Source organism: Labrus mixtus, chromosome 21 (genome assembly GCF_963584025.1).
Source record: "Labrus mixtus chromosome 21, fLabMix1.1, whole genome shotgun sequence".
In the NCBI taxonomy this organism is placed as follows: domain Eukaryota; kingdom Metazoa; phylum Chordata; class Actinopteri; order Labriformes; family Labridae; genus Labrus; species Labrus mixtus.
In genome coordinates, this window is record NC_083632.1 from 12415030 (window position 1) to 12442671 (window position 27642).

The 27642-nt window shown below is 42.1% G+C and overlaps 1 protein-coding gene across 3 annotated transcripts; it reads right to left on the bottom strand.

Annotated features, from left to right (window-relative positions):
- taok2b (TAO kinase 2b) lies at positions 1-27588 on the bottom strand. Of its 3 annotated transcripts, XM_061027989.1 has the most exons (20): positions 27034-27588; positions 23092-23232; positions 21146-21217; positions 20968-21069; positions 19277-19322; positions 19089-19185; positions 18692-18805; positions 17353-17444; positions 17109-17202; positions 16380-16461; positions 15611-15778; positions 14196-14402; positions 13016-13311; positions 12658-12835; positions 12424-12552; positions 11622-11825; positions 11135-11374; positions 5927-6139; positions 3893-4075; positions 1-3191 (listed from the first exon to the last, which is right to left on the bottom strand). In XM_061027989.1, the coding sequence occupies exons 2-20, from the start codon at positions 23221-23223 to the stop codon at positions 2247-2249; spliced, it is 3594 nt and encodes a 1197-aa protein (XP_060883972.1). In that variant the 5' UTR covers positions 23224-23232; positions 27034-27588; the 3' UTR covers positions 1-2246. The 3 variants fall into 3 exon arrangements, with proteins under 3 accessions (XP_060883972.1, XP_060883971.1, XP_060883970.1); XM_061027988.1 differs by lacking the exons at positions 1-3191; positions 3893-4075; positions 5927-6139 and having other exon boundaries at positions 8317-11374; positions 12424-12546; positions 27034-27586; XM_061027987.1 differs by lacking the exons at positions 1-3191; positions 3893-4075; positions 5927-6139 and having other exon boundaries at positions 8317-11374; positions 27034-27585.
- Between the last annotated feature and the right edge of the window lie 54 nt (positions 27589-27642).

Genomic DNA, 27642 nt, shown 5'->3' on the forward strand with positions numbered 1-27642 from the left:
AAAACTCTGCAAAACACAGCGTCTGTGTCGCTTCTTCGTCTTCATGTTAAACCGGGCAGTAGGTGAGACCACCCGCTCGGACACAGACAACAGCCCGTCTAAACGCACTATCACACTGACTTCCCCAACACAAAGGCCGTCCCCGATCCCGCCAGTCTTAGTTTATATAAGGAGTTTCATGCATGCACTGAGATTTCAACCAAGCATAAAATAGTAGGTTATACAGGGAATTGTCTTGAGCTGGTGTTTCTGAGTCATACAAACAGCAGGGTGATTATCTTCTTCTTTTCTTCAGGTAAAACAAAACAAAAAAGTCCAGTGATTTCTAATCCCCTTCAAGTAAATGACCCAAAAAGAGGGAGGAAAAAAAAGAGTCTTCAGGAGCCTCATGTGCACCAGGAAAACACTGATTGGTGTCTTTATGTGTGGGGACGGGTTACTGCGGTCACTGCTGCTGCAGGATCACAGCAGCTCAGTCAACACCCATCCTTTTTCTTCTCCTTCTTCATCACACACTTCCAGCTTGTTCGCATTGATCACATGCTCAGATTATCAACAACGATTGTGCAGATTCCTGTGAGATACTGCTTTGAAAGGTAAACCCCCATAAACTGAAAATAAATAAATGAAAAGGGAAAACCAGCATTTACATTCCAGTGCCCAATTATGAAATCATTGAGTCTCTATGAGAGTCCAAGAGAAGGAGGTCAGACTTTATGTGGGATGTCCTTTTAAAACTCCGTTGTTTTGTCTTTAAAAAAATGTGGCAATATAACCAGACGTCACTGCTCGACACATACATAAATAATTAACAATTATTAATAATCGTCTCTTATTAATAATCATTAATACCTTGAACACACCATACCTGACAATGCAACAGTTTTTTTATCAGCTTTTTTTGGAGTCAAAAGTGGGCCCTTTGTGAACATGATTACAACAACAATAACATCAGGATTAATTATGGTAATATTGACACCTATAGAAAATGCAGTTGGAGTTTTTCCACTTCTAACTCTTGAGTCCCGTACTCATTTGAATAATATCAAAATTACTATCATTATCTTTGTTACTCTATAAAACCAATGACTTGTTTTTGTTTTTCATTTTTACCATAAATATGTACAGTAAGAGATCAAAAAGTGTGGGACGAGTGATCTTAAATGCCAGTGAAACTTGGACAGGTACGGTACATTTCAAATGTGTTTGGTCATGTTTACAAATGTTTTTTTTGTTTGTTTTTTTTGTACATCTATCTCATGCATTGAAGTGACTCCCATAGACACCTAGGTTTGTTTAGATACTCAATATGTCATGGATGCTGGAAAGCTTGTTTTTGGTGTTTGTTTGTACATATCCACACAATGTTCCTCCTCATCCCAGCTGCATTTTTAGAACAGAGTCTCTCGCCTTTACAAACATTCGGTGTATTTTTTTAAATCATCTTGCAGTCATCAAATAAAAACTTTGATGGCAGGACATCCCCTTTAAGGACTCCTTAAAGGCATTGGTGACGTTCCAAGCAACTTGTTTTTGTGGGTTGTATACACTTCATATAAAAAAAATCAACAACAGTAAATCAATAAAAAGTGTCAGCAGGAGCTGGAGACTAAAGTCAGCCATGTTTTTTGATTCTCCCCTTTCCCTACCTGGAGCAGAACTTAAGAGTGCTTGCTAGATATATTCTGGACACTACCAACCACATACAAGAACAAACACAATGCAAAAAAAACAAGTTTTTTCTTCCCTTTTTCCCTCCACCCTGTCCTCCATCTTTCTCCATTCCAGCAAAGAACATCATAGAAGAAGACATGGCTGCCGTCTCTCTTTCTGCAGCTCGTGGAGGGAAAAAAAGGGCAGCTCCTTTCATACTTTTGTTTCATTTTATACAGGCGGTAACAAAGATAAAAACACTGAACACAAACCTTCTCTTTTTTTAATATCTGAGATCACCTAAATCTGGTGGTTTCACAGGTGGTTACATTCCTCCCTACTATGTTTACACCTGTGAGAATGGGAGAAAACCTCTCAAGCCACCCTGAGTCTGAAGAAGCAGGGTGCAGCTCAAAACTGTCAGTTCAACCTCTCGTTGACCCAGAATCCTTTACATTTCAGCTAATCTTACAGTCAAGGTCAGCCCCATTAAAAGGGCACAAGTTGAGGTGTGAAGCTGAGAGTGTTGAGATGCAGCCTGTGATAGCTACCTTCCTAAATCACCTCCCTCTGTGCTGCCCTCCTCCTCTCATCTACGAGTAGGAGATGTGGGAGCCGTTGGAGATGTGTGAAGTGACTGAGGTACTTCTGCTCAAGACGCCGTCGCTGCCCCCAGCTCCTCCGGGCCCACCGCCAGAAGCCGTCCTCCTCAGAGGCTGGGGGCTGTTCCTCAGGGCCATCAGGCTCGGGGCACCGCGTACACCGAGCCCAGCGCCGCTGTAGATCCCCCCCTGTGAGGAGGAGGAGGAAGAGGAGGAGGAGGACGGGCCGGAGATGGACGGAGGAGCAGGTGGCGGGGGAGGTAGCATGGCCAGGGACTGGGAGGAGGAGCGTGAGGGCAGGTGATGGGAGAAGGGCAGGGGGTGTGGGTGGGCCAGGTCGCCGCCGGAGCCTCGCACTCCAGCCCACTCCCGCTCCCTCTCCTTCTCCCGCTCCCTATCGCGGTCCCGATCCCTCTCGCGCTCCCGGTACAGCTGCGGCGTGCTCTGGTGGTGGTAGTGCTGGGGCAGGTGGTGGCGCTGGTGGTGGCTGGAAGAGGAGGAGGAGGAAGAAGAAGAGGAGGCGGAGGAGCGGGACGAGTGGTGCATCTCCCTGCTGTCTCGCCCCAGACCCAGAGCCAGTCCAAGAGCGTGGGAGGAGGATGAAGACTCACTGCGGCGATCGCTGGCTCCGCTACCACTGCTGATGCCGCTGCTGCTGCTGCTGTTGTGGCTGCGGCGGGAGTGTTGCTGGGGGGGAGCCATCTGCGGGTGCAGGCCATGGCTCCAGTGTCCGGCGGAGCGGGAGCCAGGGGGTGGGACGTTGGAGTACCCCTGCATGGGGTAGGCCTCGCTTGGGATGCCCGACAGAGCCATATTACTGAAGCCAAGACGCAAACTCTCGGAGTCGAAGGACTCGATCTCACTGGCCTGTCGCTCCAGGAGGGTGCGGATACGTTCAGAGCGCTCATTCTGCAGAGACAGCATCTCCTCCTCGATCTAGGAAGAAAGCAGATGACACTTAAAAAACAATGTTAATCATTTTTTCGTCAATCAGATATGAAATGAAATGAAATTTTTTCATCTGGCTATAAGATGAGTTCAGATATTTTCCACATCATTTATTTATGTTTAAGCAAAGTGAAACTCTAAATCACTCAAATTCTCAATTTACAAACTGTATTTGGGTTCATGGTCAGACACACAATCTTTTTAACAGTTGTAGTGTCCTTAATGTCATGGAAACATAAATACTCTTTTTTCATGTTCTGAAGAAAGGATATGATGGGATTTGAAAAGTCTGGGACATCAAGTGAGTGGACCGTGTAGAGGTATGCTTCTCTTGACATTTAAAAAAATTAACTTAAGCTAAGGTGGACCAAAAGTCGTTATAGAAGAAGTTGCGGTGTGACTGAAAGCTCCAGAACTGCTGTCAGGAGGACTTAGTGCTGGAACAGGTCACTGCAGAGGCTGCTGGTAGAAAACTTGTCAGATCATTGCAGAAAGCTGAAGGTAGAACAGCTTAGAGTTATATCTGAATATCAAAAGAGCTAACGATGCTAAAGCTAACAGGAGAAGTCCACTGTTAGCTTTTGATATTCAGGTTACAATCTTCTCCACTTCTCCTGGCTGGCTTCCTTAAACTCATGACAGGCTTTCACGTTTTGCATTCATAGAATGAATTGCTGAAGGCCTCTAACCCTCTGCTCCAGCAGCGCACGGCGGATGGACACCCTCTGCTCCAGGTCCTTGACCTCCCGCTCGTGCTGTGTGTCTGTGTGGATCTTGATCTTGCTCTGGTAGGCGTTGAGCAGCTCCAGCTCCTGCTGCAGCTGCATCCGGAGAACCTTGTACTCCGCCTCCTGAGTCTCATCCAATCGCAGCTAAGAGTCAGAAAAAAAAAAAAACAAGAGGGAGTGTGATGAAAACTGGATTTGGCACAATTGTTTAAACCAGAAACTGTGCTTCAGTGTTGAAGGGAGGAGAGGAGAGGAAGAGTTTGAGGAACATAAAAAAATATAAAGAGAGAAGAGGATCAGGAGAGTGAGAAACAGATTGTTTAGAGTTTTGTTTAATCTATGTTGTTTTTATTGAGGGGAGTTTGTTCAGTCTTGGCCTTATGCTGGCCGTATGCTGTCTTTAAAAGAAACTTTGAAACAAAAATAAATCTGTAAATGTCAGACTATCATAGCAAACATGGCAGAAATACTGTTGGTGGGATGAAACGTAATTGACTATTCAGATATAATTCCAAAAAGTTAATCTAGTAAAATGTTACAAAGTGTTTTGAACTGCTTTGACCTGTGTGTGTATGTGATGCCGTGCTCTAAGCCCAGCTCCAGGAAACAGATTAAAACTTCCTCTAAAAACACAAAAGATTTTCATCTAAAACCTGTTTTTGTTTTCTTTCTCTGACCTCGGGATGGAGTTTTAATCAGTGAGCTGGAAACCTTCCCAAAAGAGACTTAAACAACAGCAGGAGTGGATGTGCGGACAAACAAGGGCAGCGGGGATTTGGCTTACCGAGCTTACGTGGCTGGCTGCCATGGGAGGTAATTAAAAGTAGCACAGTGCGTTATATCACCGATAGGAAAAGATGGTTTATAACGACCCATCCGACCCCGACTATGTTTCAATCATTTAAAAGCCCGGGATTAGAGTGTGGAAGAGTCCGACTGTCAGAGAGCAGGGGGTGAGTGAGGAGTTTAGTCCTAACAGACTACTACTTACTTTAATAATACTTGTTAAATGTTTAGCTGTCACATTTCATAGTTTGGATTTTTGGACATTTTACCATAACCATGAACAAACTATCAACATGATCAACAAACAGCTTCTCTTTGGATATAACATGTTGAATGTAGTCGTTATAGCTTTTTTTTTTTTTTTTTAAGTTATCACAGTAGAAAGATCTGATCAAACTAAAGACCCTCCTCAAATCAGCACCATCAGGTAAAGTAAAACAAATATAAAACTCCTTGTGTTCCAGCCTCCACCCTTTACCATTATTTTACATCCAGTCCATAATGGAGACAGGAGTGAGTGAGGAGTATCTCAAGTCACTGTCATCTTCATAAATATGACCCCCATGTATTATATTGTAGGTCGTGTAATATGATATGAAAGCTTGAAGGGATAATCCAGGTCCTTGTTAAAGGGGAAAATCCACCTGAGAGAAGTATGACATTATGATTTCATCAGGGATTATGCAACGTTTGTTTGGGCCGAGAACCAGAGGTTTGATCGTTTAAAATATAAGCAAATCAAAAATGATCTCAGTGACCAAATCCAGACAATCCAGCTGCCTTGATAGTAACGTAGGCCCCATGTATTCATCTGTCATTTTGTCTTTACCAGAGCAATACCGTTTAATTTGGACATCTTTTTTAAGATGAACTGATTTTACTTAGTGTCACTGTGTGGTTCAATATCATGGCTTTTAGTCTTTAAGTTCTGTTTGAACTTTAAACACATTGTTCCTCTTTACTGGAGAGGACTTACACAGAACTTGGGCGGGCAACAGGATGGTGGACATCATTTGGTGTAAAACAGGTAAACGTGAGTTAAGTTGGAGATAAACATTGAGGGAGCAGGATGAGGCTCGTTGGCGGGCAGACAGGAAGGCAGGCAGGCAGGCGAGCAGCGGGCGGGCGGGCAGGACGGCTCCTGGGCCAGGCGCGGCAGTGGTGGTGTGGTGCGTGTGTGTAGTGAACGACGTCTCTTGCCTTACTCACAGCCTGTGTGGACAGCATGTCATTGATGGAGTGGTCATACTGCTCTGCCAGGATGGCCAGCTTACGGGTCTGCTCATCCTTCAGACGCTTCAGCACGGCCTTGTGGTCCGATTTGGGCGTGTTCTCCAGAAGGTGGTTCCTCAGAGCCTTGTACTGACGGGTCTGGATCTTACACGTGTCCTGGAACTGACGCTTTATCTGCAGCTCTTTGGACTGAAGGAGAGAGAAGAGAGATGCAGGCAGCTCGTCTAAAGAGTTCCCTATTTATAAATGAATATGTGATTTTAAAGAAATCAGGAAATAACCTGAATATTGACACATTGTGCTAAACAGAAAAACCATGTCTGCTGTTTAAAGTCTACAGGGTTATGATCATAGCCTGATGTATAAATCCTGTCATATCTTTACCATCCTAGTCAAACCGACTAGAATCTATCTTTTGGTATTTTTTTTTTTTGGCTTGTAATAAAAAAACAAACTATAATTCAATTCAGTTTTGGAAATCTAGGAATCATTTTTGAATGAAATACAAAACCTTAAGTGTCTGCTGATATCAATTTGTAATTTGTGTTTTTCTTTCCACTTATTGGAAGCGGTCCGTTCACAATTTACATAAAGCATGAATGTTTTAAAGTTGGAAACAGAATAACTATGAAAAGATACAAAGACTTTAAAGCAATGCAGACCATATATCAAAGAGTCGGAATTCCCAATTATGTTTGAGAATGTGTTGACATTAAAACCGACTCATACAAAGAATTTAAGGCTACATTTAACTACAGGCGACCCACCCGCCTGAAAAACACATTTTGTTTTGTCAGGTGAGAATTACTAGAAAGGGCTGTTCACATACGTAATGTAAACAAATGTCTGCAGCTTAATAAAACTAACCTTACAACTCTGAAAAGATATCAGTAACTTGAATTGACTTGAGTGGTTTCCTTCATCATTCGAGCCTTTCTGCTAGTTGTGACTGACATGAAGAATCCTTCTTTTACAAATCACTGCACTTTTTCTACACCCACAATGAACTTCAAACTAGTCATAAAACCTACATGTAAATTTAACAGCCTTCTTTTGAGGCCTCAGATGATTCAACTCATCACTTAACAACGTCAAAATATTATGTTGTAAAATAAGACTAAGAGATCCTGCTTTCATTATTTCTGGTAGGTTCAAGAGGAAGGGAAGGGCACAGTATATGACAACAGATATAAAATGTGTGATGATGGGGGGAGGGTGAACAAATAAATATGTAATAATATTGTTGGATAAAATCAGGGAAAAGGTCCACAAATGAGATGTAATGGAAATAATGGAAACAAAAATCATAAAAACAAACAAGACAATGATTTCCACACAAAATAGTTTATTTTTTGTGTAAAGAAAAAAAAAAACTGAAGGTATGACAAAATACGTTTCTATGCTTGTAAGCACAGTTAGCCATACGTACACAAACACTCATGCAGCGGAACTTAGGATCAAAGGAGAACGAATGGCTGCCGAACACAACAATGCAGTACTAGACATAAAAATACTGCATCAATTAAATATATAAAAAAACAAAACTCAAGGTGATAGAACTCTCAGACAAAACAAAATACCAACATGTAAACATACAGAGGAGCAAGGAAATAACTGGAACTCCAATGGAAATCAATGGCAAATAAGTTACATTCAAATAAAACAATGTTGGTGGTGGTGTTTTTTTGTTTTTTTTAAAGCTACGCTCTCAAAATTTAAATCAGCTGATTCACTTCCTGCTGGTCAAATACAGTTAACATTTCCTACTCTGTATTAAACCTGGTTTATAAATGTATAAATCTTAAATATCCTTCTTTTACATACATGGAACTTTGTGTCTTATTACATAATGAGCAGTTATAAGCATCAAGCAGCTTCCACGTCCGACTCTGATCCAGGTTTCATTCAAACATAGGCCGATTCAAAAGATTGAATCCTTATTCTCTCAGAGCGATGCTTGTTATGCTGCGTTTCATTGATCGTTTCACTTCATTTAAATCAAGAAGTCGTCAGAGCATTTCTTCTACTACTCCACAACATGAGATTATAAACAACAATATCAACTGTCAAGTTTCTTTTTGGTCTGAAGTCTTTCTGAAATGATTCATTGGTATGTCATCCATCATTTAATTCAGCCATTTTTAAAGCCAAAGTCATCATTAAACGCTGAATACTCTCTGGTTCAAGCTTCTCAAAACAGATCACTTCTTTTCTTTGTCCTGTGTTTTTAAATGAACTGGATGACTTTGGGGTTGAAGGACTTTTGGTTGAAGAAAACAAGAAATTAGAAGAAATCTCTAACGCTTGTGTTGTTTGTGAAGGGCAGTTCTTCACTTTTCCGTTTTTCTTTTTTTTTTTAATGGGCTAATCATAAACAAATAAAATGTTTGCTGCAGATGGACTGCAGAGATGTGTTCAGCCATATCGGGCATATTTCAGCATCTTTGGGGCAGTGCAAGGCTGGACAGATGTTTGCTATTCTTAGGTGATCTCTGCTTCACTTTCACATTCAGTAGTTGCATCAATCTTTGGACTCATTGTATGATTGCATGTCTCAAAAGATTGTCTATATGGCTTCATATAAATAAAGTTGCATTGACATTTTTAAAAAGGTTTTATTACGATTCTAAAGCTTTCTTCAGATATAAATTTAAAGTATTTTTGCTAACAGTTACAGCTAGGCACTCAACTTTGTTTCTTAAGTATTTCTTATAAAGGGACAGATATCAAAATGTTTACATGGTAAATAAAATAATATTGCATAATAAGTGCAATAAAATCACAATATCTAACTAAAATGTCAAAGCTAATGTTTTAATCTGATATGAATAATAAGTAATGAGTTGTATCATTGATATTATCATAAGGCTATAATAACATAAAATGAAGAACTTGTTGCTAACAGTTTAAGCTAAATGGCTCCAGGTTATGATTTTAAATCTACTTTCACCTCAAATCATGTTGCTTCAGAATGTTCTCGCCTGTGATTGTTCTGCTTTGCATTCATTGCACTTTAATCCAGAGTGTGAGCACTAGTGTTCAGGGTGATGTTAGTGAAATGATTTCACTTTCGCTTTCTTCACAGTATTCAGCTTTGGGGAGTGAAATGATAGCCATAACGCTAAGCAACACTGTATATATAATATTTGTTCAAAGCACTGAGGTAACAGTGCACTCGGTGAAATAAGACCAGAAAAACAAAACAAAGATTGCACAAAAGTGGTCTAAAAAAATAACCATTAAAAGATTTGTCTTACAAATTAAGAGCAAAATAATGAAATAAAAAAAAACAAACTTAAAGGAACTTTCACAAAAAGCAAAATAATGAAATGTTAAAATTTCACTGGGTTTGGTGTGTTTGTTTATGAAGAGCTCACTGACTCAACATAAAGTATGAATGTTTGGATCAGCTTTAAACAGCCAAAATCACTTTCAGCCAGCAGGAACTGTGCGGGGTTAAAATATGTCTCATATTTGACAAAAAAATTTAACAATCGAGACAAGTGGGCCCAAACAAAAAAGACACACAAACGATGGTTGAACAATGGAACATAAGGCATGATAACACACACACACACACACACACACACACACACAACCCCAGCACATGTGTTTCTGTCTCTCCTTTTGGCTGCGTGTTTATCTCCACGGCCGAATTTTCCCCCTGACAAACCTTCCAGATGAGGTCCTTCTTAACCCACACTCCCACCTCGCCTCCTCACGATAAAGCCTCTCCCTATCCTCCCTCCTCTGCCTCTCTCTCTCTCTCCTCCACTCCCTCATCTCTCTCACCTCCCTGGGCAGCAGATGGGGCAGCCTGCTCGTGGCCTCCTTCTTTAAGAGGCCTATGGTCTGGAGTTTCATCCGGACATTTAGCGGCAGCTTGCCAACGAGCTGTGCAGCTAGTTTTAGCACTATGGAGTTAGCAAAATCTGCCAGGACCCCTAGGGGCCGTCTGCAGAACCGCCTCACCCAGAGAAGACCCCTTGCGAAGGGAGAGGAGTGAGTGCAGCGAGCCTGAAACTCTAATGGCAGGCTCTTTAGGGGGACAGGGATTCTGGACTGGCGCACGCCCCAGTTGCGCCCTGCTTTTGGAAACATCTCATAGAGATTCCGCTCGGCCATACCGCCCAAAACAGACTGGCACATGGCAAACAGGGGGCGAGGAAGGCGGAAAAGGACACGCATACAAAGGCGGTTTACTTTACGAGGTGCGTGCTGGAAGAAGTCTCGGGCCGGCCGGACAACGAGCACCACCAGTAGGTAAAGAGAGAGGAAAAGGGAAGGGGAGCTGAGGAAGGAGGCGGAGATCAGAATCATGGGGATGTAGTAAATCCCCAGACTGAATGAGAGACCTAAACTGAAGAGGCAACTCCCCCAGAGGCTGAGCGACAGGTAGGTGGAGAGAGACAGGGAGCAGCAAGAGCGGAGGAAGAGGTACGAGAAGAAGAGCGCCAAGAAAGCAAGCTCGGCAGAGAGGAGCAGCGAGGCCACTGAGGGCAGAGGAGGCGAGCGGCGGAGCGAGAGGAGGAAGATGGAGAGGAGTAGAAAGGTGAAGTTGGAGGGCTGGGCGGCGGCCGACATGGAGAGGAGGAAGCAAATGGCATGAGAGAAGAAGGAAGGAAGGGAGGTCTGGGCGGGGGGAGGGGGAGGAGGAGGAGGGGCGACCTGAGCGGGCTCCAGCTCAGGAGCGTCAGGGAAATAAAACTCTGAGAGCTCATCGATGTCTCGCTCTCTAAGTCGTCTCTTCTCTGGGGTCAGGGACAAGAAGAGCTCTGATGGACATCCATCGGCCACACCCCTCGTCTCTTCTTCATCATCTGTGTCTACATGTGCTGTTTTACTGTGCTCATCCTCATACTCCCACAGTACCCCCTCTACTTCTCTCTCCTCCACCCCTTCCTCGCTTATTCTACACTCCTCATCCTCCCTCTTCGGTTTTTCATCTTGACCTTCCTCATGTTTCCTTTCCACCGTAGACTCTCTCACCCCCTCACCAGCTTCATCTCCGACCTCAAACACAAGCGCCTCCTGACCATCCAACATATCCTCAGCTAACACCCCCTTTTCTTTTTTCAACTTGTCTTCACCCTCCATTTCTAGCTCCCCCGCCTCACTCTGCCCCCCTGTCGCGGTGCTCCCCCCCTCTTCGGGGGACCCCTGGCTCTGGCTGCTCTCACTCACTTTGAGGCTCTTGGGCTGCTGGCGGACCTCCACGGCGTGTTTCTGACGCAGCTCCTGCTCGCGCCTCTTGTTGTACTCCATTTGGTTGGTGAGCTCCGTCTGGTGCTGCGTGCGGATCAGCTCGGCTCGTGTGTGCTGCACCAGACCCAACTGGCGGAACTCCAACTCCTGGGTGGACTCGTGGTGACGCAGCAGCATGGCGCACTCCAGGTCCTTCAGGGTCTGCTTCTTGTTCAGCTCCTGGAGGATTAAATGAGATGATGAAGAGGAGGAGGGGAGGAAGTTGTAATATATTGAGGACAGGACACACATTACAGAATCCACTTTTCTGTAAATATACAGTATGTGACATTTTCACACTGACTATGCTTGGATACTTTAAGACGGGTTGAAAAAAATGAAATAAATAGAGGAGATTAAGCTGCTTCAAATCAGTTTGAGGGAGGACTTGTTGATCCATTCCTGACATTGCCAAAAAGAAAGGTACCTCTCGGAGCAGGTCCTGCTCCAGGTTGTGGCGTGCCAGCAGCATCTTCCTCTTGTACTGGCGACACTGCAGCTCATAGTACTGCCTCTGCCTCCGCAGCAAGCCCGCCTCTTCCTCCGCCTGCAGCTGCTGCAGACACTCCTTCTGGTGCACCAACCACTCCTGTTTCTCCCGCTTTGGTGTCGACTGGTTCTCATTCAGTTCCTTAAGTGAAAATACATCACAACTAGTAAACAGGCAATCTTTATGTAAGCTGAATCAGATCAATGTCAAACTGAAAGAATAATGCTGTTTGTACGTTTATGGGTGTTACAGTTACCCAAACCAACTATTTAAATTGACCTTCTGTTAAAATGTATTTTTGAATGAATTTGAATCACTAAAGTTGATGCCAGAGAATTTATTTGCATCCACACTACAGAGTATTTTTGCCATTTTTTTTGTAACCAAATAGGATAATATTACAAATTCTATATCAGTCCTGATTATTTATTTTATTTCATGTTTGCCAAAAGTGGCCAGAGGGATGGTCTAATTCAGAGGTACCCAACAACCAGATGTATATTTCAGCATAATGTGAATCTTAAATGGGGGGGGGGGGCTCCTAACAATATTTCGGCTTAGAAACAAAATGGTTTGGCCCTTACAGGTGCAAGTAAAATGCAGGACTCGTTTTAAGTCGCAGGGTAAAAAATAAGTTACATGTAAAAAGGAATATATGATCAGAATGAGCCGAGTTCCGCACATAAATGTGTGTTAGCTCACTGATTGGCAAAAACAGCATGACTAAAAGTAGACGCACCTCTTTGAGCTGCTCCTTGCGTTGGCGATACTGTCGTTTCTGGGACTCTAGCAGACTGGTCAGCTCCTTCTTCTGCTGGGCCAGAATGTGCTGCTGGAACTTCTTCTCCTCAGTTAAGACCGCCTTTGTCTTAAAAAAAGGGAGAACAAAACAAACACCCACAGTCTCATTAACATAACGGCTCTGATCCTTCTCTCCGCCTCACCCTCACTCATTCCTCCTCCAGCAGCTCACCTCCTTCTCCAGGATGACCTGGTGCTTCTTGGACAGTTTTTCTCCCTCCATGGAGAAGCTGTTCCTCTGGTTCTCTAGCTCTTTGTCCAGTCTCAGCTGGTGCTCGTCCATCTCTCCCTTCAGCTTGTTCTCCAGGCCCATCAGCTGCTTCTGGTGCTGCCGCCGCATTCGCTTATACCTGAGAGGTGACCGGGCAGGAAGTTAGAGACTCTTCTGAGATAACCTGACTTTTATTTCAAACAAGGACTTCAATGAAGGGTTTCTTCGTTCCCTTTTTAATTGAGATGGGGGGTGTCTGTTTTATTTCTAGTTTTATAAAGAAATCCCTGTAAGGCCCTTTGAAACTGCTGAACCTCACCCAGACATCTGTTCTCTCAGAGCCGAGCCCTGCTCATGTTCCTGGATCTGACGAGTGACGAGTGAGGCTGTCCTGATGGTGGCAAAATGGTCTCTGCCTCGACGACGTCTCCTTTCTCCACCTCCTCCTCCTCCTCCTCCACCACCACCACCACCACCACCACCTCCAACTCCTCCTCCTCCTCCTCCTCCTCCACCTCCTCCTCCTCCTACACCTCCACCACCACCAGCAGATGAGGCCTCTCGATGTAACTCGACCTCTGGTTGATAGGGATCATCATAGATGTTGTCATGGCTCTGCATAGTGGGGACAAAAAATAGGAACTTTCAATTGACAAGTCTTTTAGCTTAATGTCATTTTAGCAGTACAAATTAAATATATAGATTGTTCAACTTTGTTTGGAGCTTTGGTAAATCGCTTCAAAACTTCAAAAATTTGTACTATCCCCACTCATTCTCTGTCACAGAATTAACTTTGTTTGAAGTTACACACATACAAATACAGGGCAAGCTTTGGGACAAACTCCCCTCACTCCCTTGGAATCAGGAACTTTTTGTTACCATTGTTTCATCTCACACAACGTTTGTACAGTAATAACACAGAACTTTCATTTATAGAGCATCTCCCAAGGTGAACTCCATTCAGTTGCACTTGTTCAATAAGGCAGCATTGGAGCAGACTAACCATTTTTGGATTTACCAACCCACTCCCTCTTCAAACACAGTGGTTTGGTTTGGCTCTCAATGTGGAGGGTGTTTCAAACAGAGAGAGAAGAGGGGCGGTTTGAGAACAGACGGTCTACAGTGATGCTGCTATTACCTGTCATCTCCTGTAGGTGGTGCAAATCTGCATGTTAAAAACTGGTGTGTGAACATCTTCCCTTTTGAACCAAATGCAGCCAATTTACATGTTCTTCTCAAAGAAATAAACAACTGCATTTTAAAAGGGACATTCCTAGTCTAGTTCCTGTATGGAATATATACTTGTTTAATCAGGGTACTTTTATCAAACATCTCAAATATTGAAGACAAAGTGTGAAAAGTGCTGCTATTCTCTCTTTTAAATACAAATAAATACATTTGTAAAACTGGATAGTCAATGTGTAACAAAGAGTTTTGAGAGGGAAGAAACCTCCTCCTCAGTTTATCTACCCAACAGACAGAGCAACACTCAGACTGACCAGGGGCTTGTGCAGGACAGAGCTGTTGGAGGTGACTGTGTGCTCGCCCTCCTGCATCATGGCCATCTCCCCGCTGTCGTCGGAGCCGTCTGCCAGGCTGTTGACGGAGCTGCTCTGGGAGCTGGCGCTGATGGACATGGAAGGCAGAGAGTGGGAGCTCTCCATGCTGTTGACTGTGCCGGTGCGCAGCATGTACTGCTCCACATCCTGCAGGCAAAGGAAACAAGATTAGTCCAAAGGCTTCAAAGGTTTTTGGGGAGCATAATGATGATTTAGGTTTCTTGCCGTTTCAGACATAGATTAAATATGAATTATACTGAAGTGAGAAACAGGCTAACACTGAAGAGAAACTGAGCTGAACATTCTCTGAATTCCTTTGTTTCCTTTTTGGGGAACAACCATCTGGAGTTTAAAGTTGCTGGAAACAAAGGGCTTTGTATCAGGAGGAAGGGGTCTGAGTTCACTACATACATGATGACATGTGCAAAACAAAAGCAGGACGGATTTAAACACCTCTTTTCCATTACAGAACCTGATACATGCTTCTCTCACAGAAATCACTTATCCAGAGGTTCATCTTTAACTTTTGTTTGACTGGACTCCTACAAATGTCGCAGTTACACCTGGAACTGGGTTTCAGAGTTTGAGCGGCAGTAGTGATTTCACATTCACAGGAACATGTGAAACACAGTTAAAGTTCCTTGTTTCATGTGTCTGGTTAGCAGGAAATGCAATACATGGCAGCACAATGCATGATTATGAGGAAATGCACACACTAGAAAAAAAATCAGACCATTAAAGGAATCCACAATCCAAAATGTACTGTGCACGTTGTGTCTACATCGAGGCTGGGTCATATGTACTAAAACTGAAATGTTGGATTCTTTCAGATCAGATGCACAAAAGATTTATGCAGGTTTTGCATATGATGCAAATGTAATCAGCTTCTTAGCCAGTGATGTCTTTGTCTTATAAAATCTGTGGACACTCTTGGCTGTGTGCCTGTTTGACTTGCTGAAATAAATTGAGTTGAGCTGATGCTTTAAGTTGCCAAAGAACTCGGACAAACGTTACACTGGACTGCAAGTCTGAATCACATTTTCAGACGAACGAGGAGCCTTTTAGGGTGCAAACCTCTTTTATTAACGCAGGCATCCCGCCATAATGACATTTTAGCTCTGAATGTAGGGAACTATCCCTTTACTATGACACATAGGACAATGACATGAAATGATATTAACTCTGCAGTTGTTAAAAGGACTCAGATTGGGATCAAAGCCAAACTCAACCAGGCAATCCCTAGTGTAAAGAAAATATAAACCTACTGTTCACAGTATTAAATTCATCAGTCACTGATCCTCCAACTTTTTTAAAACCTCATTTCCCTCTTCTATTCTCTTTGTTCCCCTTCTTACCTCTTCCTCTTCCCCTCCTTCTGGTGCTGGACCATTGTGTGCCTCGTGAAAGAGGATTTTCTTCATCTTCCGGTACTGCAGGTTGTCCAACTCGCGGACAGCATCCTTGGTGCGGGCGATCAGGTCCATCACAGCTGTCATGGGACGCTCTCTGCATAGGAAATGGTGCTGGGTGGACGGAAGAGTTGAGAGACAGAACGGACAGCGACATGATAATTATTCAACAGAAACATGACTCTGAGGTTCTGGGATCTGAATCCCTGGATGTTAGGATTCACTAATGTGAAGCCGTAATCACTGAGTAGTTGGTTGTTGTTGTACAATATCAGAAAATAGTTGGTCACCGTTTCCGCTGGTAACAAGATGATGTCATCAAATGTTTTTGGTTTTTTTTCACAACTCAAAGACGATAAGATTGATAATAAGACGTTTCATAGGAGTGAACAAACATATTTTAGAGAAAGAGAAGAATGTTGACATTTCTTTACAAATAAAATATAACTTTTTTTTTTTTTGAACTAAATATTGAATGGTGATCAAATATTTCATTAAATGAAAAATCCTAGCTGTTCTTTTCCTGATTATGGTTGTTCCTCACACTTTCACATTCTTTGATTACTGATCAGCTCTTTTGTTTCCCATCATCAACCAGCCAGCCTGTTTTTCATGGAAGTGTTCGAGCCAACAGAAACAACAAATGTAGACATCTATCCCTCAACAAACTGCTGTATGTTCATCACCAGACAGATCTTTTCGTTGTGTGTTGTACCTTGAGCAGCACGTCAGAGGTAGGTCTGTCCTGGGCGATCTTCTGCAAACAGGAGTCCACAAAATTGCGGAAATAATCGGACCTGAAAATGACAAAAAGTCAGTAGAAAAGCAATGTTGGCATAGGAATGACATTTGTGTTGGTCCAACTGAAACATCGATCCATCCATTCAAGTTTTATGTTTTTCATTTTTTCTAAAGACTTGCAGGATTATAAACTCATAAAAGTGGCCACTTGCAATACACAATAAATGGGTCCGGTTTTAAAAAGCTCATGTCTCAGCATTTCATACTAGTATATTTTTTGCATTGATATACGGGACGCAGACAACTTTAAAAAGGAAAAAAATATGTGCATCTTATAGACTGGACTTTACAGTTTCTTAGATTTCATTAATGATTTCAGACATTTTAATCTGCAGTTACCAAATAACAAAGGATCTATTCATTTCTGAGTAAACTTAGTAAAAAAAAAGTAAGGTGAAAATACTGACAGCCACATATCTGCAGTGGATTAATTTGATTCTGGCTAATTGAAGACTTCCTGGTTAAATGATAAAAAGAATAAATTCAATTGATCCTCCATCTTTGACAGTTTGTTATAAAGGCCTCAAAAAGTCTTTTATAGAAGCAACATTTATAAAATGATCATGGGCATCAGAACTCAAACTCACTATGTAACAAAGGTCTCGTCTCTAGGTCTCTAAAAGAACATTTCATCGACTCTCACCAGTGATTGGACTGCAGCACGGGGCTCTCATTCTGGGCGATGTGGTATAAGGCACTCATAGCATTCATGTTGAACAGAGGAGGCTTCCTTTCCGCTGCAGAGAGACAAAACATAGAAAAGTAAGACAAAGACAGAAAAAAAGGAGAGGAGAAAGTAGAATGTCTTCAGATTTGGGAACACAAACAATAAAAATGAATAAAACAACACACTTGTGCTGCTTTTTTTTTTGTTGCCTGTTTCTTACCCAGCTCTATGCAGGTAATGCCAAGTGACCACACATCCACCTTGCCATCGTACTGACCCTCATCCATAGCCAGGATCACCTCAGGGGCCATCCTACATGGAGGAGACAACAAAGCAAGTCAGCCATTTTCAGCTCTTCTCCTTTGATCCAGGACCAACAGAGAACAGCACCTCAGGGCGCACAGTCAGAGTCAATGTCTACAACAGCATAAATAAAGCACAGCCACGGAGGCGAGCAGTCGGATATTTAAAGTTAGGTGGGTTGCACATGAAACTGAAGCTTCTTTCTGTGACTGGGGTGAGGATCATCACAAATGATGTTGCATTTTCAGACGTCTATTCCCTTAACGCAAACAAGGTGTAACATAGAAATGAAACCTGCATGTTATTAAGCTTATGTATGAGATATTTTATAGTGGCATTAGTACTGAAGTTATTGTTTGGAATGTAACTATTTGTTAACTGTATGGAGTAGTTGCAGATTGTATTCATAAAAGATAGAAACATGAATTGACCCAGTTCTATATTAAAAGATAACGTACGGACAGGACAAAGCCATGGGATTTCTATTTATGAAAATTATCTTTACTATTCAATTCCCAAAAAGGATTGTGTTTGACAGTTTCAATCAGAAATGAATCTACGTTAGAATGAGATCAGTGACTAGCAGGCTTCAGAGTGATGTTTTGAAGAGTTTTGAGTAGTAGTGTGCATTGTAAGGTATGCAACATTTAACATGTGATGTTATTAAAAGAAATAACAAGCTCGAGGATAAATCAATCATGAAAGATCAGGAAAAGAAGCGGGTAAAGATAAGACGCCTCCTCTCATCATTTCATCCACTACGATCGGCAGTGTAGGCATGAAATGTTGTAAAGCCAATAGAAGAGAGAGAATTAGCCAACTCCTTCATAAAATGTGAGGACGGTCAACGATTCATTTTAGAATGCATCTATAAAACGAGACCCCAATCATCCAAAAAACATTTACTACCCTATGGGAACTCTGGGAACTGCAGTTTTAACCCCACAGGCTGTTTCTATGGAAACAACGATGGCACAAATTCAGTAAATCAACCAAAACTAGTTTTTGTAGCATTAATACTTAAAACAGCTGTAAGTGGATTATTATGAAACATAGACATACGGTACTTATTTTTCATTAGCATTTTCTTCAAAATGTATCAACCCTTTTGATACTCTTATAATCCTCTAAGAGGGACAAGGTGCATGCTCTGCTGGATCACAATTTGTAGTAATTCTTGTTAATCCTCTAGAGGTGTCTGTTCTAATCTAATGAGGAACATTATGCTGCAGTGAGTAACATGTCTGATGTCTTACCAGTAAGGTGTTCCCACAAAGGAATTGGCTGGAGCAACGATGGAGGCGGAGCCAAAATCTCCCAGTTTGACCTGACCTGGCTCTGTTAGCAAAATGTTTCCTGCCTTCACGTCCCTGAGAGAGAGAGAGAGAGAGAGAGAGAGAAATGATCAGAGAAAAGAAAATGCCTGGTCAGGACAAATTGTGAGAAAGACTAAAAGGATAAGAACGATATTTAATAGAGGCAGAGGTCCAAATTGTGTAGCTGTACAGTGTGTGGAGCACATCCACCATTGCATAAACGTATCCTGGGCAGCACATTTTGTGCCTTCTCCACTAGATTTGTTTTGTCTCTTTTCCGAAGTGTGGGCGAGGAGAGTGAGTGAACACAGATAGTGAGAAAAGGGACAGTGGTTACCTGTGAATCATGTTGTGAGAGTGAAGATACACCAATCCCTGCAGTGCACCATGGGTTATAGCCGCTATTTCCACTTCCTGCAGGGGTTTCTTGTGGACTGTGAGAAGAGAGATAATAGGGGAAATGCGGCGTTGTGTATGTGAACGAGTCATTTGTTTTTCTTTATCACAGACTTGTCTCCCACTTACCTTCTAAGAGGTCTGAAGCTGAGCCCAAGCAGTACTCCATCACCAGCTAGGAGACAGACAGGGAGTGTTAGAGCACAGGATATTTAAGGAGCTTTATGCAACAGGACACTTGATTTTAAAGACGAGTCAAACTTTTCCTGAATGGAGAAGTGTTTTCTTGTTTAAAAAGGAGGCAGTACTCCCTGAGAGTTCAATGAAGTGTGAGAGGTGATGTTGAAAAAGGGGCAGCCCAGAAAGGTGATTTAATGTCCTGCTAAAAAATAAAGATCTTTGCATATCCAAAAGTTTTACCAGATGTAACAGCATCGTCTACATTTAGTGGGCATTGATTACAAAAAATACAATTGGACAACTGGCAGATTTTTTTCCAGGAGTCTTTGGGATAAGAAGGGGAAAAAAACTTGATTTGTTTCATTCAGTCTTGTTTTTTTCCAGAGCAAAAAAAAAACATTAAACCCTCAGCAGATCCATTTACTGTGGAGGAAGACAATCTGGAGGTTTGACTTCTCTATTTCCCCCTTTTATCACATCTATCTCAAACATTACAGCCATGCAGCAATAAAACACAAAGATCACACACACACACACACACACACACACACACACACACACACACACACACACACACACACACACACACACACACACACACACACACACACACACACACACACACACACACACACACACACACACACACACACACACACACACACACACACACACACACACACACACACACCACCTCTCTCTCACACACACACACACACACACACACACACACACACACCACCTCTCACACACACACACACACACACACACCCCGTCACATACACACACACACACACCCCGTGTCACACACACACACACACACACACACACACACACACACACACACCCCCTCTCTCACTCACACACACACACACACACACACACACACACACACACACACACACACACACACACCACCTCTCACACACACCACCTCTCACACACACACACACCCCGTCACACACACACACACACACACACACACACACACACACACACACACACACACACACACACACACACACACACACACACACACACACACACACACACACACACACACACACACACACACACACACACACACACACACACACACACACACACACACACACACACACACACACACACACACACACACACACACACACACACACCACCTCTCTCTCACACACACACACACACACACACACACACACACACACACACACCACCTCTCACACACACACACACACACACACACCCCGTCACATACACACACACACACACCCCGTGTCACACACACACACACACACACACACACACACACACACACCCCCTCTCTCACTCACACACACACACACACACACCACCTCTCACACACACCACCTCTCACACACACACACACCCCGTCACACACACACACACACACACACACACACACACACACACACACACACACACACACACACACACACACACACACACACACACACACACACACACACACACACACACACACACACACACACACACACACACACACACACACACACACACACACACACACACACACACACACACACACACACACACACACACACACACACACACACACACACACACACACACACACACACACACACACACACACAACTCACCCATGCTGTGTGCTCTCTCAGGTAGCAGCCCCGGTACTCCACTGTGTTTGGGTGGCGCAGCTTCTGGAGGAACTTGACTTCCTTGATGATATCCTGCCATTTCTAGAGCATTAACAATCACAATCACATAAATGCTCTCACTTCTACATGTGGTGAAGGATAAAGATAGTTGTCATACCTCATTGGACTGTTTGCCGCCATAGGACATCTTCTTGATGGCCACCACCTCATTGGTGCGGATGTCATGAGCCTAATGTGGAAAGGTAAGGAAAAATGATGAACCAGAATAGTAATAATAAATAAAATATAATAATTATAGCCCCTTTCACACATGCACTGTACAACTGAAAATGTCCCATAATAAAGGCTGAACTATTCAGCCCCAATATTTTCCAGAATTTTTTCAGCTAGCCTCCTAGTCAGCAAGGCGTCAAGGGAAAGCCGATGTGTGAACGCAGAAGCTTACTGTCACCAGAAATTCACCATGAGCGGGGGTGAAGGCGTTTATATCATTGGATTGGTGTGAAACTCGTGGTATCTTCGTGCAAGAAACGGGGCTGCATCATCTTCTTTAATACTTGCAGGAATGTTCTTTTTCACTCTTTTGTCAAAACTGTAAATTCATCCAATTACATTTCGTATTGACTTAAGGCAAACACTGTCATCATAGAGCCGGACTCTGCCGCTTCGTTCACCATCTTGGATATGTTTTAAACATTAAACTGTGATTTCTGCAGCGTCCTTTTTACGTCATGTCCTGCCTCCTGAGACCCCTCCCCATACGACAGCGGAAACCTCCCGCTGTTAGGGACATGTGTGAAAGGGAAACTCAGGAAGAGATCAGGATCAGCAGGTTGGCCTAATTCCTTTTCACAGAAACTGTACAGAGTGCATGTGTGAAAGGGGCTACAGTCTTTTATAATGCAGAGATGCTCCCGTTTTGTATTTCTGGGTGCAAACACTGGAGAACTCAGGGATTTTTCAGACATTTTTACCTCAGGTCAACTGAAAAAAATCACTGATACATAAAACAAACATTTCTGCAGAGCCTCTTCTCTTCTTCTCTCTCTGTGGTTGATCCCTTCATCCATCACTAGCTCCTTTTCACCCTTCATTAAACAGGCCTTTTCTTCCAACACATCCACATTATTTGTCCTTGACTTCTGCCATGTTTATACTTTTTTTCCTTCTCTCTTTCTCTTGACACTTTTCATCCCTCAATGGGACCCCATGAGAATGTAATCTCTGACACAATCTTTCACTTTCATCGTCGTCTGTCAGCTATTCTCCTCCGTTGTTCTTGGTTACCTTCTTATAAACCATCAGCCACTCTAATACAGAGCCGAAACAACACAGTGACTTTATCTCAATAGAAGTAACACTACGATAAAGATGGAGATGGTACCAGTGATCATTTTGATTGTTTCATTATCATATTTTAATCTAATTAATGTTTTACGTTATACATGAATATCGAAAGACTTCCATGATTCATGAGTCAGCAGATCCCAAATTCCAAAGTAGGAAATAACAAGTTCAGTTGTATTTTGATCTAAAAAAAACATGATGAATAATCTAACACCTCACTAGCGAGCTTCACACCCCTGAGAAGAACACGATATGAACCAAAAATCAGCACCAGAAAAAAAATTGTACATTTCCAATGAGTAAAAGCAGAACAGAGCGAAAGAGAAGATCAACCTGCTAATAAAAACTTTCAATGTGAATGTATTTGTTGTACTTCTTTCGTATGTACTCAAGAATATAGGTGCAGATGTTCAACATTATTAATCATCATGTTGCAAATAATTAGACGTCCATTATCATATTTTAAAGTTTTGTTCAGCACCAAGTTTTACCTGCAAACTTCACCTATCTGATTTATTCTCTTCTCTCTTCTTGTAATAAATGATGTGTCGTAAAACCCTTCGGCCTCAAAGAACTAAAGTTAAATATAATCCTGCACCGTTAAAATGAATAAGAATTTAAATTAAAACACTTCTATCCATATAATTCAAAACAAACATTTAGGGCTACAGGAAGCTGTAGAACACTTTGCATACATACAGTGTGGTGCGTACATCCTTGATCTTTACAGACTGAAACACTAAAAAGTGAACTCACGAAGTAGACCGCTCCGAAGCTTCCATGTCCGATCTCCCTCAGGTCTGTGAAGAGCTTCTCAGGATCCTCCCTGAAGAACAGCTCAGCCACCTCCGGGTCCTTCAGGCTCCCGGCCCGCACACTCGATGGCATGGCCAGCGCCTGGTGAGGGCAAGGAGACACACCGAGTTGGAACAATCACACTGACATATATGCATTGGGAACTTGATTCACCTAGGTAACAGGGACGCTGCATTTGTATTATTTTGTATATTAACCATTCAATTTGTTGAACTAAACAAGGATCAACTGAAATGATTAACATGTCACATTTTACTGAAAAGGTTTAAATCTCTTGGGGAAACTATTAACATTGATGTAGGTATAGTATAGTATGTAGTAGTATTTTTTTTAATATCCAGTACAGTCCTGTTTGGAGTACTTTTTTTACATACAAAATGATAAAAATGCAAATGTGTGTTGGCTCACATCGATGAAAATATCAAAATACCCATCAGCTTCAAATGACCATCCACCCACCCACCCGTTCATTCATCCTTCATCATCCATCTGTTTTTCTACCAGGAATATAAAGCAAAAAACATATTTAAACATTTGGGTTTTTCAATGTTAACACAAAACACTTCACAACAAAACAATCCTCTCTACAAGTGATTTGTACATGTTATGTCCTAACTGCTGCTTCATTAGCCGACACACTCAGTGGTGGACAGCATGTATGAATTCATTGTGTGTGTGTGTGTGTGTGTGTGTGTGTGTGTGTGTGTGTGTGTGTGTGTGTGTGTGTGTGTGTGTGTGTGTGTGTGTGTGTGTGTGTGTGTGTGTGTGTGTGTGTGTGTGTGTGTGTGTGTGTGTGTCCCCGATATTGGCCCTGCTGACAGACGTCGGCACATCTGCAAATGCACATTTGCATTGTAGGTGTCTTGCACCAAAAGAATTCATGAAATAGGAATCGGCTAAATTGTTATTTCAAGCATCTGCCCTGATTCTCTAAAAAGAATGCTCATTAGCTCTAAATCTCAGTTTTTATCCTACTGGAAACTTGTCCCATCTATATCCAGAATAAATCCAAAAAGCTGTTGTTTTTTTAACACTTAATTGGTACCAATAGCTGAAGCTTCATCTGGCTGTATCATAGTGGTGTGAACTTAAAGCATTGCTGTTAACGCATGCTGAGTACGAACGCATTGTCAAATATTTTTTTCTTATTTATTTTCTCATTGCAATAAGTGTTTTAATGTGAGTATTCATATCATCATAATGATAACGTGATAAATTTCACAGCTCCCATGTAATTCTGTATCTGTTCTTACATTTCATTCTATGAATTGTAATGGGTTTTTCTGTCAAATTCATTATGAAAAAGCTTTGTACTTTGTTCCTGTCTTTCTCCCCTGCAAACTGGATTGGATTTTTTGTCTTTTTCTGAGATCAACAAAGACACAAAACAGAATCATTGACAGCATCAGGGAGGGGAAATGTCCCTGTCTGGTATACAAAGAAATGCCTCTTAAAAGCAGCAGACTATAACTTCCAAACTGAGATTACATTTCCTAGTTCCAGTTTGGCAGGCCCGTGGTTTGCTTATAATGTGTCAGGTGTTAACTTTGTTTTCAGTGCAATAAATCCTGTAACCAAAACAGAGTTTCAAATCTCTCTAAAAAGGTCATCAGAAGTTTTTTCTGACCAATTATGGAAATCCAACCAAAAGAGTGATGTTCATAACAGCGAAGCACTGAGGGCAGAATGTCTGTCATAAATGTGTGGCTGAAGGAAACTCAGATAAAGCAATATAAAGGCTAACAAGTTGTGTCTCTCAATTAGCTGCTTTCATATCTCTTATTAATTCATATTAGCTGACATGCAGAATTCTGTTTCTTGGGTTGTTGGGAAATTCCCTTTATTTTGCATTGGAAATGATAATCAATCACAGGATCGTAAAAATCTGGGATTATTACCTTACTGCAATGTGATAACATCATGTCGTCTTGTCTTTATGCTTACTACTTCAGAAGACATGAAACATTATTTAACTCGCCGTTTAAGCCTGATTAGACTGAGTTGGAGCGCCTGTGGTGCTTGTGTATGTATATAAGTCTCACCTTTTAAAAGTGAGACAAGGAGACTAAAAATATTCTAATAAAGTATTATTTGTGCATATTATCTGCCTGTAAGTAGTGGTGAAATGGATGGTGAAATGGATCACAGTTGAACCTGATCCATTTTGGATCACCCCCCTGGATCAGGCCACACGTGATCCTTGGCTCGATAGAATATGTATTAATATAGCATAAGATAAATGTACTTCTGCTAAATCACCGTGCAGAGTCTCTTTGAAAAGAAAGTGTTTAAGAAGTGTGTGTAGGTGCAATGGGGATCCACTGTACAAATAGGAAGAGAACTTTTAGTATTTTAAAATGTATATTTTTCACGCTTTTTTCACGCTTTTTTTCCATTTCATGTTACCGTGTCTGCATTTATCATGCAGATATCCGCTGGTGGCTGCTTACAGCATCAATCACAAACTTAACATTAGTAACGTTACTGCCTGCTGTGGTCTGTTGCTGGGAATTTAGCCAAAAATAAAATCTGTTACAGAGCCCTGTGTTAGCTCCAAAAACTGAATATATAGTCCTTAAACATACTCTTCCTGTTATGTGTGAATCACAAGCGCTGCATGAGCACACACACACAGACACACACACAAAATGAACGGTGTGTGTGTGTTACCTGTTCAATATTCTCCAAGCTCATATAAGAAAACAAAACGTGTTTTTGTAGATTACAGCAAACTTATTATTCTGTTTTGTTTGTAAAGTTGATGTTACACATTCTGTAATAATGAAGATGTTTCTGTTGATGAAGATGTTTAGATTTCTGAATAAACAGGGAGTTCAGGTTTATCTAACTGCTTACAATCTGAGGGGTTTATACATTTTTAAGAATCATGCAGATGCATTTTCATTTGTAGTGTTTTTTTTTTTTACAATGCACAATTTAAGTCAGGGGTAGCTGAGAAGTAGAACAGTTCTATTATAAATATATTTTTAAGGCAGATCCAAAATCCTATCCGATCCAGGACATATGATCTGATCCGAACTGTGAAATGTTGATCCATTGCACCACTACCTGTATGTGAAGCTGTAGTGCAGACAGTAACATCCTATGTATCTAGTTGCAGTCACCGTCAGGTTAACAGCCTGGCATGAGATATATTAGCTGATCTTTCCAATTCCAAACAATTATTTTGGACATGTTTCACATGTTGCATATTTTTTTCATACATTCTCAGTCACAAAACAATTTGGCCTTGGTGTCAGTGTTTCCAAACACTTCATAATAATCACCAGATCAGACTTTTTTTACGGACATTTTGTAACAGTCAAAGAGGAAGCATGCATCTCTGTTCTCTAAATCTTGCAACCAAGTCCAAAAGCAACCTCTCTCGTGTATTTTTTTATACCTCCTCATTAAGGCCGTCTTCAACAATGAGGCAGCAAATGCAAGTCATGTGGTTTTCATCCGAGATCAACCTCCACACAACATGCAATTTTTACAACCTAGAATCCATCTGGGAATCTAATGGGAAACACAATGTGAATTGCTCTTTCCTGCTGAAAAGGTGGAGTAAATGATGTAGATAGGAGGCAGCATCAGTATCATGTAGCTGCAGTGTGCATCTCCGATACATGGCGTTTTGCACTTGACTGGTCAATTAGGCTATCTTTGCTTTTGCTCTCCGAATAAAAGAATGACATATATACAAAAGTAGACAACAACAACAACAACTCCAGGCTGCCCGGGTGTTCAGGGTGCAGGGCCAACAACAAGCCTTCATGTCAATGTCAAAATGTAAAATGAAAATGTATGAGTAGCTGGAAACAGATGCAGGAGGCGCATACGGCTGCTTTAGCATGCTGAATGATTTATAACATGTCTTACCGTGGCTTTTGGGATCCACTGTAGCTAGCCCTGAAGCTAGCCGACTGGCCTGGCTGGAAATTATTGGTCTCACTCCCCTTTCCTCGACACTGGTGTCTATTCAACACGAACAAACCACATTCTGCCTGTCGATGCTTTTACTCAAATGGCTCTCCATCCTGATGCTCCCACTCAATTGGACAGCTAGTGTGTCTGCAAGACTTGACATGAGTGAAGTGCCAGTCGATTACAGTGACAGCAAGCTGACTGACGGCTGCCAGCTAAACGAGCCAGGCAGCTACTAAAGCAGAGAGCCAAAGAAAATCAGCGGCTAGCTCTGGCTGCTGTTAGCAACACCGCTAACTATATAACGTAACGCCAGGAGCTGCCCGGGACGTTTTCAATGGGAAACTGATGCATTAATTTACACAGGTCCGCTCCCTGCGCCGCTGTGTGCTGTCATTTCGTTAGTGTTGTCGGTGAATTTCATCTCCAGTCAGTGTTATATCCCCATTTTGCTTCACTCCCATCCGTTTTTTGTTCAGGACTTCATGATGGCGGAGCGGGGCGGGAGCCGAAAGGAAAACGGAAGTGCTCTTCTTCTTCGGTGGATTAAAAAAAAACAAACAG

What these genes read in the sequence shown, in the direction of transcription:
- taok2b (XM_061027987.1), bottom strand. Translation starts at nt 23,223, where the DNA reads ATGCCATCGAGTGTGCGGGCCGGGAGCCTGAAGGACCCGGAGGTGGCT. An exon ending in GCTTCGGAGCGGTCTACTTC is followed by an intron (nt 21,218 to 23,091) that starts GTGAGTTCACTT and finishes TTTCCACATTAG; the next exon opens with GCTCATGACATCCGCACCAA. An exon ending in GTGCTGCAGTCCAATCACTG is followed by an intron (nt 16,462 to 17,108) that starts GTGAGAGTCGAT and finishes TGTCATTTTCAG; the next exon opens with GTCCGATTATTTCCGCAATT.